Source organism: Polypterus senegalus, chromosome 2 (assembly GCF_016835505.1).
Source record: "Polypterus senegalus isolate Bchr_013 chromosome 2, ASM1683550v1, whole genome shotgun sequence".
NCBI lineage: Eukaryota > Metazoa > Chordata > Cladistia > Polypteriformes > Polypteridae > Polypterus > Polypterus senegalus.
This window is the reverse complement of record NC_053155.1, coordinates 3,250,238-3,261,083: the sequence shown is the minus strand read 5'-3', so window position 1 is coordinate 3,261,083 and position 10,846 is coordinate 3,250,238. Positions and strand designations below refer to the sequence as shown.

General features: G+C 40.6%; 1 protein-coding gene across 1 annotated transcript in view; it reads left to right on the top strand.

Annotated features, from left to right (window-relative positions):
- Nucleotides 1-493: 493 nt before the first annotated feature.
- The window catches only part of LOC120524123 (NACHT, LRR and PYD domains-containing protein 3-like), a 156,550-nt gene continuing 146,197 nt past the window's right edge, over nt 494-10,846 (top strand). Inside the window, exons 1-3 of the mRNA XM_039746000.1 lie at nt 494-1,099; nt 4,413-4,508; nt 6,208-6,441. Coding sequence (XP_039601934.1) covers nt 518-1,099; nt 4,413-4,508; nt 6,208-6,441 — 912 coding nt within the window. The 5' untranslated portion in view covers nt 494-517. The remainder of the gene's footprint in view (nt 1,100-4,412; nt 4,509-6,207; nt 6,442-10,846) is intronic.

Sequence of the window (10,846 nt, the reverse complement as noted above, 5' to 3'; positions counted from 1 at the left end):
GACATGAGCTGTGGACCCGCTACACCACACTGTGTAACAGGTTCAAGATCAGGTCAGGTAAACTTTTCACAAGCCTTCTTGAAACTAACAGTATGCATCTAAGGAGGCCGAGCTGACTGTGACGTCAGGAGGTTAGAATTCTAAAGTAAAATGCTTAACTGAAAAGCCAAGAAAATCTGAATATCTGGAGAACATCCAGCATCTCTAATGTGGACTTCACTATATAATAAATAAATAAATAATATATACTTAAGTGAATTAAACTTTAACACACACCGTGGGAAAGTGCATCTCGTCTGTCAGTGTATGTCATATTGTCACATTGTGATCTTCACTCTCTGGGCTCCTGTCTCACATTAGCTGTTCACCCTCAGTGTCTCCTCAGATGTTCTGTCAGGTCTCAGGTTTCTCTCCTCCTCCTCCTCACTGAGCACAGACGAACTTTCACTATCATTTCTTCACAAGTCACTTCCTTGTCTGTCTGACTGATTCTCTCTGCCTGTTTCTCCTCAGACTGATGATGGACAAAGCTCAGCTGTTTGTATCACAGGACGAGTTTACTTGCTCGGTGTGTCTGGACATCCTGACTGACCCCGTGTCACTGCATTGTGGTCACAGTTTCTGTCTGAAGTGCCTCACTGACTACTGGGATCAGAGCCAAGTGTGCCGCTGTCCTCAGTGCAGAGAAATCTTCAATCTGAGGCCGCCACTAAGAAGAAACACTGTGCTGAATGAAATTGTGGAGAAACTAAAGAAGACAGGACACAGTTCTTCTCCATCTCAGAATTATGCTGGCCCTGGAGATGTGGAGTGTGATGCCTGTACTGGGAAGAAGTTCAAAGCGGTGAAGTCCTGTCTAAGCTGCATGATCTCCTTCTGTCAGCCTCACCTGCAGCCCCACTATGAGGTAGCGGCCTGGAAGGACCACAAGCTGGTTGATCCTGATGGAAATCTGAGGAGGAAACTCTGTGCAAAACATCAGAAAACTCTGGAAATATTTTGCAAAACTGATGATTCGTGTATCTGCATGATGTGTGTGGTGACTGGACATAAAGGTCATGAAATAGTAGAGCTGGAGACGGAAAGAGAAGAAAAAGAGGTGAGTGGGATTTGGTGTTTAATTAAAACAAATTAAATAACAAGAGTTAAGGGATTTATAAATGCAGTGTAACAGAGAAATCTCTTCATCCATCTTATAAACCTGATTTTCCAAGGACTTAGAGTAGTGTGCTGAAGCCTATCCTGGTGAAACCTTGGGCAGGGCATGAAACAGTCCAGGATGGGATACCAGGCATTACCCATAAACAGCCGAGCGAGTTCATTACGCCAAGCTGAGTATTTGTCTGCTCTAATCAGTTTGTCTTTTGAGTATCTAATGCTGTGGTGGACAAACTACAGAAACTACAGACCAGAACGGGTCCCTGGCAGGGGTATGAGTGGCATGTGGGCTACTCACAGAAATATCTAACATTCCAGCCCTCTTAAGGTGTGTTTAGCAGGATCATGTTACAGCAAGGATAAACACAGGAAGTCACCATGCAGTGTCATTAAAAACGTCATTCAATACCTCAAGCTTTTACCAAATGAATGGAGACAATCCAGGGTGCTGCCACATACACAGTAAGTGTGTTTAGCTGCTTACTTCCATTGTCTTCTTTGTGAATTTTAAACAATTTCAGTGTGCATGTGGCTGATTTCAGGCCTTTTAACACTAGAATTACCAGAGCCTACGAAAAAACTCGTAATTCCGTCCCACCTTAAATCGCTTCTTAAAATCATTCACAGCTCTCCACCAGCGTCTTTTGTCATCTAAATGTGCTGATAAAAATCAGGCTGCAAGCAGCCGGCTATTCCATCCCCCCACCAATTTAGAACATGCACAAACTTCTCTCAGCTCATGCCTTGATTGATTATCTGGGAGTGAAGTGGAGTTTTAGAGTGGAAATAATAGATCATTGTTTGGAACACACGCATTTCATGTCTGTTCCGTTTCTACATTAATCTGTGTAAACACTTTGTTAAAACAGAAATGTTTTTTATATTCTACTAGTAGATGACAAAATGTAGGCATAAACTATATAATGTATGAAGCCTGAAGTATCAAAGAAATAATTTCACAAAAGATACAAATCTAACACAATTGCGCTTTTATTCAAAAATATAACCGCAGAAACAAAAAGTCGCCTTAACATGCAACATTGACACCCATTTATTATGACTTCCTCCGTAGTGCAATAGAATCAGCTCGCAACTGGGAATCAAAAGGTCGTGAGTTTGATCCTGCACCCCTCCGTTTTGAGAAGTAAACTGCTCTTAGTCTTACTGTTTTAGAATAAAAGCATACATTTGATTTCAGTCTGTAACAGCCGGTGTAATTTATGACACTTGTAAAGGTTCCCCACTGGGGAGAAAATTCATTTATTTTTAACCTTCGCCGTTCTGCCTGCCTGAACTCCCTGTCTATCTATATAGTAATAACAGTAATTTTATTATTATATAGGAGCTTCCCTGTCTGCCTATCATATAGTGCCTTTCCTTCCTACCTACCTATCTATATATCTATCCCCTTAGCTGTTTTTTATATATCTATTATACAGTGCCTTCCCTGTTTATTTATATATCTAGTGCATTCTCTGCCTGTCTGTCTGTCTGATTTCATATAGCGCTGAACTTACTGCTCTGTACTATTCTGTCCTCTGCATGTCCTGGAGTACAAAAGAAACAGCACCATACAGCAACATGTGCGAACTGGCAAGATCGGGGAAAAAACACGCGGTCACTGATTACAAACCGCAAGATGAATGAAAGAGACAATATATGTAAAAACATCATCGCACTAATGCAATATTATTTGAAAACGAACAGCGTCAGATCAAATTTGAATATGCGCCCTATCTGACGCTATTCATTTTCAAATAATATTACATGTACTGTGCGTTAAAACTGCTGCACTGAATAAGCTGACTCCTTCTGTAACAGCGTCAGCGTGTATTCAAACCCGATCTGACGCTGTTCTTTTTCAAATAATATTGCATGTACTGAACTATTTTAGAATAAAAACATACATTTGATTTCAGTCAGTCTGTAAGAGCCAGTGTAAAAGCAAGATAATTGTAAAGGTTAGCTTTTTTTTTTTAATTCAGTTCCATTCTCTCAGTCGCGTTCACGACCCACCCCCCGCCCCCACAATCTGACAATGCTGTTTTCACATAAAGACGCGCTATAACTCGAATGTGATTTATTTGGAGACGCGCTATACTCGAATGTGATTTATTTGGAGACGCGCTATACTCAAATGTGATTTATTTGGAGACGCGCTATACTCGAATATTATTTATATAGGGAAGAAAGTACAATGTCAAGGTGCTCATTCAGTGTAATAGGAACCATAGCACAGAGAGGTGTGTACACTGCAACAAGTACATGTGTCGTGAATGTAGGAAGGGTGTGTGGGAACTGTAGTTGAGAAGTCTTTGCGTTAATAAAATTCATTTTCACTATTTCAGTTTACAATGTGGAAACAGACAGGGTGTGTGGGGGGGCGGATTACACCAATGTTGTTATGATTGTATTTGAATTCCTGCCTATCCACCTTTGGAAGCTGTCAATGCTAACAATTATTAGAAGGGAAAGGCTTACAAGAAAAAAGTTGTTTCTTTATGTTAATGATATGGTGCTCGGTATCTCAGATCACGGTCACGTGTATTAAATCTATTGAGTGAATTTCATGACAGTCTATTGAATAAGAGTGATCTCCACTCTGTGAATTCTCTCACATGCCAAACAAAACCCGATCACTTTTGTGTGATTGTCTCTGAAGATTTTGTTCTCCATGAAAACATGAGATCAGTCATCACTACACAACATGATGGGGTAAGCAACATAAATTACAAAAATATAATTTTTAGGGCATTTACCTTCTTACTGAACTGATCACAAACACGTCTTAGTAACTTCACTTATCTCAACTGACTCAGAAAAATGACAAAACACATCACAATGATCTCACGAGTCTAACTTTGGTGATCAGATGATGTTGTAGGTCCTACCATTGCTGCCACTACGTGTCCATGTCCTCCTGGGTTCTGAAATCCCATATCTTCTCCATCAGTGTGCCTTCAAACTCTTTTATTCATTTGTCACTCTTTTCAAGCTCAAACTTCATCTTCACTCTTACTGGTAAGTTAAACTTTTCTTTTAATCTTGTGTTGCTATTCATATTTATTGAGTCAAATCTGTGGATCACCTCGAGTGTCAATATGAAGGCAAGTGTGACAAAAAAAGTTAGTTGTGCCACAAAATGCAAAACAAATGTGTTGTAAAAATTTCAGGACTCACAAAGAGAACAAGAGCTCAAACTGTGAAAGTAAATGTTGATAAGACCATGTGTGTCCTCTTGTGTGTCCAAACAGAAACAGTTGGGGGCAACATGGAGAGAAATCAGGAGGAGACTTGAGGAGAGAGAGAAGAAAATGAAGGAGATGAGAAATGTGGTGGAGCAGATAAAAGTGAGTTGAATTAAGACGACCCTTCAAATTATGGACATGAGAAATAAATGAAAACTAGAAAAGCCAGCAAAGCTTCACTGGTGATGACGTGTAGGAGCAGGCAGAAGGACAGAAGACATTTTATTTTATCCTCCATAGTATTTCACTGTCAACAGTGCTTCTTGTTATTTCATTGCAGATTCAGACAGTAGGACCCTAAATTAGTGAAACCTGAACTCACCCGTCTAAACCCATGCTGACCGCTCACTAACACTCCTTTTCTTAACATGTGTTGCTTAGTATTTTATTTATTAATGATAATAAAAAAGAGATACATGTTAATCTTACAGGTATGTGTTGCATCTTCTTATCCCCTCAGTCTTCCTGGACTGCCACAAGGCACAAATAGACTTTTTGAGATGATCACTTTGTCAGTTCTGCTCCTCAGCTTTATTCTTTAAGTTTGTCTGGCAGATCTGGCACTCTGTAGATAACAATGACAATGACAGCTGTCAGCCAGGAAGGTAACACATCGCATGAGTCTCTGGAACAAACCTTCATCTCATCTCCCCTAATATTTGAATCCCCAACTATCACTACTTCCCTCTTTCTGTGGGCTGGTGTGGAGGTCAACCTTTAGGGTTTATCATTCCTGCCTGGTATCTCAGGATTACCTGAGTCAACTCCTAACAATACAAGGTCTTGAAAACAGGTGGACATCTCCAGCTTTGTGGTTAATGAGCTTAGACAGTGTGTACTGCTTACCTTACACTTACATCAGACTGTGACCTACCTGTCACTGCTCTAGCCAGTGCTGTGTCCTATGCCACTTTGGAGTGCACACTAACACCCCCTACAACACCTGGGTGAGCCATTCAAATATAAGCCATAGTAGCAAAGGCTATCAGTAATAATAAAAAAGTTAATAAGTGAACTAGAAATGAAGACTCAGCCCTGAGTTTGACATTGGAAAAAAGAGGGACAATAAATAAGCCAAGAGTTCATGAAATGAAATTAAATCAGAATTCCCTTACCAACCACAACACACTTGTGTGTAATATCTCCATTTATGTCTGATATTGTCACCAACAGGGAGCATCAAACCAGAACCAAACCAAACCAGAACAAAACTACCCCACACACGTCTCTGGTTCTAAAGACTCTAATTTTCACACAATTACCTTCCATCACACAGGCATTTGTTTACAATACCCAGAATCATCATCATCATCATCATCATCATCATCATCATCATCATCTTCTTCTTCTTCTCTAATTCCATGTCCATTTCACCTGGCTGGGCTGGAGAGACAATTTTTACTAAGAGACCCTGTGGTACTTCCAGTACATAAGAGAAACACGAGAGAATCCCTTCTGTGTTATAGTCCTCATAGGATAATTGAACTGTCCCCTCAGTAGGTCCTTCTAATATCTCTAAAGGACCTCTAAAGGGCTGACTGTTCAGATGTCATATCCCATTCACCCTTGCAGACACCCTGCCACCCAGAATACTAGATGAACATGTTGTCCTGGCTAATAATTCTCTGACTGCCCTCCCATTATTCTAGTCTGTTGTTTCAGTGAGGTACCACCAAACATCTTGACCAGGATGCCAGCCAATCCAAACTATCCTTTACAACATTAAAATGCCCACAAAGTGTTTCATGACTGGTAATTCTTATTATGTGACTCAATTCAATGTCTTTCTTTATTCAATCAGATATCTGTGGAAAGAGAGGTAAAGGAAAATGAGAAAAGCTTCATTGATCTGATCCACTGCATTGAAGAAGCTCAGAAGAACTTGTTTGAGAGGATCAGAGAACAAGAGAAGAGAGAAATAGAGAAGGCTGAAAGAGTCATGGAACAACTAGAGAAGGAGATTGAGGAGCTGAAGAAGAGAGACACTGAGCTGAAGGAGCTTTTTGACAACAAGGATCACGTCCACTTCATGCAGGTGAGGGAAGCTCCTTACAGGAAACCTAGTCAGATTGGGATGTGTGGGACCTGAGAACATTTAAAAAGAAATTCAAAAGATCTGAGGAGTTTTTACAACATGAGAAGGATAGGCCATTCAAACCAACACAAAATGTCTTTTCATATTCCCCTAAAATTGTCAAAATGTATAAAAGTCTCTGAGTCTCTGCTTTTCAAACATCTCTGTCATATCACCTCCTAATATTTCTATTCTAAAACTCATAAGATTCAAATCCTTCAAATCCCACAGTCCAGTCTCTCTTCCCTCGTCTTTCTTTGATGCTGTTTGTTCATTTCTCTAATATGGAGACCAGCACTGCACACAATATTCCTGAACTGGACTCACAAGTGTGTTCTTCATGTGATGGAGATTCTCTTCTTGATTTATACTTCACACATCATGGACACTATATAACTCAGCTTCTCACTAGCCTTCACTAATCTCTACTAGCTGAGGATGGTGATGAGTACACAAAGAGCCACAAGTCTTCATCACAAGTTACACTTTCTAGTGCAGACCTTCCATTGTGTAATTATACTGAGGAGCTCTCTTACTTCATGTATATTTGTTAACATTTAATTGAATTGATTTCACCTCAGAACTCTGAAAAGCCCAATGTCTTGCTCTCTTTGTCAAGTCAGTTCTTTGCCCACCTGGCTGCTGTCCCCTCAGTCCCCTTATCTACAGTCTGATTACTCTGCTCTTATGGTGTCCTGCATGAACAGCTTATTAAAAGTCAAGTCGATCTTTTATGTCTCACTACACTGAAATACTCTGTCATTAATAACCAATAAATGAATGAGAGGTGATCTCCACATTTCAATCCCAGTTGACTGCCATCATGTGTGGTGCTGACACATAACGTAGTTTACTGGTTTTTCTTCTGTCTCTCTGTTGTGTCATCCTTGATGTGAACCCTGTCTCCATCTGGGGCACGTATAAGAAACTGGAAGGAATAAAACAGACGTCATATGCATACTGCAATATTGAAGACCTTTGTACAGTATAGTCAGATGTGACAATTTCTGGGATATTGCCATGGTGATAGATACCAGCCAACAGTTAAATAAGCAGCATGAAAAGGAAAGAAATAAAGAGCAAAACAAAACACAAAGTTTACGGTGAACGTAACAAACACAAACTATCTAAGACCAGAGAGAAGATCGTCTCACTTGGGTATCGAGTCCTCTTTCTTTTTGGAAGTGGCCACCTTGAAGAATTTCCCAAAATAACTTTTCCTGAGCTGAGGTGGTACAGCAAGAAACGATCCATTAACACAGGAATCCCCACCAAACTTGTTTCCCTTGATTACCTTATTTTTCCCAACACACGTGAGGAAATTCGAATGGCCTTACCACCTCAACAAATTGCCCGCTGATAACCGCCAGTCGCATTTCTGTGACGTCTACTGACACACAGACCTAAATTGCCATTTCATATTAATTTTAGCAAACAAGAAACCTACACAGACAGTAACTCAACAGAAGTGTGTTTATTATTTCAGGTATGACTGAATGAATGTGAAACACACACAAACACACACTCATGCATGAAAACGTCTTGATATGGAAACACTACTGGACTTCATAGTCTGTTCACATTCAGCAACATGTCATTTGAATAATTTTTTTTATTCAGTTTGTAAAAAGGCGCTATATATGCACTCGACCCGACATAGATTGGACACAGAGGCACACGTAAAAAATAAATAAACTTTTATTATTCTTCAGCTGAAGGGCACGTCTTCCCCATGTCCCCCTAGCCACAACACAGTCCCCAAGGCACCAACACACCACTCACTTTCTTCTCCTCACACCACCATTCCTCCCAGGCAACCTTGTCCTCCTCCACCCGACTCTGGACGTTGAGTGGTTGAGTGGTTGTTGGCTCCTTTTATTGGGCATCTGGAAGTGCTCCAGGTGCTTGATTGCTGACATGCAGCTGCACATCCGGGTGTGGAGAAACTAGTGCCCAGAAGGGTCCAGCAGCTCCTGCTGCAGCACCCCCTGGCTGCGCCTGCAGAACCCAACAGGGCTGCACAAAACTCCTACCTCCATTAAGCCCTGGGGGAGTCCGAGGCACCACTGCAACCCAGGGAGGCAGCCATCTATTGTCCATGGGGAGATTTTGTGTCTCCCATGCTTGCTCCCCTGGTACATATGCAGCAGGGGTGTCCCGGCTGGGCATGGGCCTTGGCCATCCGTCACAGGTTTTATTCCTGAATAAAAGCACAACTGTTTCGTCATACCTTATGTGAAAGTGTTTATTTAACATTCCATGTCTTCTTTTTTAAAATTTTATTAAAATCCAGTAGCATTCCATACAAGCAAGTCAAGTTTAACAAAACAAAGTCCGAAACAAATCAACCTCCAGCCATGAGAAAGAGAGCTAGGCCAACAGAGTGAAATTTTAATAATAGTAAAAATAAATAAATAAATAGGATAAAAAAGAGGGGAGAGAATCCGCTTCCTTAATGCAAATGTTTATTCCAAAATGTTATTGATTAGATCCTGACAGGTTTTGAAAAAGTTTTATACAGACCCTCTACTTGAGAATTTAATTTTTTTCCAATTTCAAATAATATATAACATCAGTTACCTACTGACTTAGAACAGGAGTATTCGGAATCTTCCAGTTGAGCAGGATAAGTCTACATGCCAATAGTGACGTAAAGGCAATCACAGTTTGTTTGTCCTTCTCCACTTTAAGCCCCTCTGTGAGCCCACCAAACACAGCAGTTAGTGGGTTAGGAGGGATTGGGACACCAAGGCTGTCTGAAAGGCATTTAAAGATTTTTGTCCAAAATGATGTTAATATGATGCAGGCAAAACATGTGACCCAGTGAGGCTGGAGCTCGATTGCAACATTCTCAGGTTGGATTTTGGCGTGGAAACATTTTGGACAATTTTAAAAGAGAGAGATTTTTTCCAGTCATTAAAAGCTACGTATATTTGAGAAGGTGGAAAAAGATGGTTATCGTGCAGAGGTGCCACAGATAAAAGCTTCTCTATCTTAAAATGCTTTCTACATTGGTTCGTATTCTGAGTGAGTGAAGCACAATTGGGATGTTAGTAAATTGGTGATAACTTGCATTTATAGGGGCACAAAGCAAGGAATATAAAGAAGTACTGCAGGATTTTATTTCTATTGCTGACCATGCCTGTGTCTGTTTGTCTATTTGTGTCCATGTCCAGGTTTTTATAGCTTGTAAGTAGTACATATAGACAGCAAGTGTCAAAAGAGGTGTGTATTTGATTGATGACTTTAAGCCCTGCCCCCAAATATGATGGATGACATTAAGCCCCGCCCCAAAATATGATTTATGAAATTGGAAAATATGAAATATGAAATATATAAAAATATGATTTATGAAAATATGAAAATATAAATATATGGAAATATAAAAATATGAAAATATAATTTATGTAAATATGAAAATATAAAAGTATGAACTATACCCGCCCTGGGGTTGGACCGTCATACTTGATCATCTCTAAACCCCGCCTTTTAGGTTGGGTTTTTCATAAACCGGACACTTATCACTCCCCATTAACAATACTCACGCCCCCGAGTTACGCCTTTATCTCTCTATCCGCCTATAGGGTTAGGGAGAGGCATATCGCTCCACCCCTTCCCAACCCCGACTGTGGGAGGAAATGAAAGAGTTCTTGTATAAAATTCTACTCACTTAGTGAAAACGCTACGACACACAAAAGCAAACAGAATGGACGGTCTTGTGAACGCTCCTAAGAAACTGAAAGCCAACAGGGCCTTACGGGAGTTACGGGAACCACGCTTCAGCTCTGTCTGGTACGATTCTAACTGTGCTTTGTGCCGGGTAGAGGTAAAAAGAAATGCAGAGGGACAGCTCACGATCGCCGTTTCCAAGAAGGAGCCTATCCTACCCGAATATAACGATGCCGGTCACGAAGAGGAAGATAAAGAAAATGTGATAAAGGATCGAGTGAGTGAAATTAATTTTTCTATAAAAGACTGGAGTTTTTTTAAAGCTCTTATGCCAAATATTGATGAAGCTATTTATCAAGGAAAACTATCCGACCAGATGAAAAGAATTAAAAGAAAATTGGAGGAGGAGTTTAGCATGTTGAATAATTCATGCTCGGAGGAGGAGGAAGAAAACTGGGAGTCAACCGCCCCCTAAGTGAGTGGAGATAAATACAGAGGTCTTTTCCATAGTCTACATTAACCTAAAACCTTATCGAGATGTCTTCAACTAACTACCCTTCCGAAGCTGGTGCTAGCTGGGCCGGTCGTCTCCCTGTTCTCTCGGCCTCTGAGGTGGCAGAAGTCCTCAACATTTTGATGCGCTCCGAAGAACCAAGCTCCGGGGGTATGGAACATACGTCCGCCGCTGACTACCTGT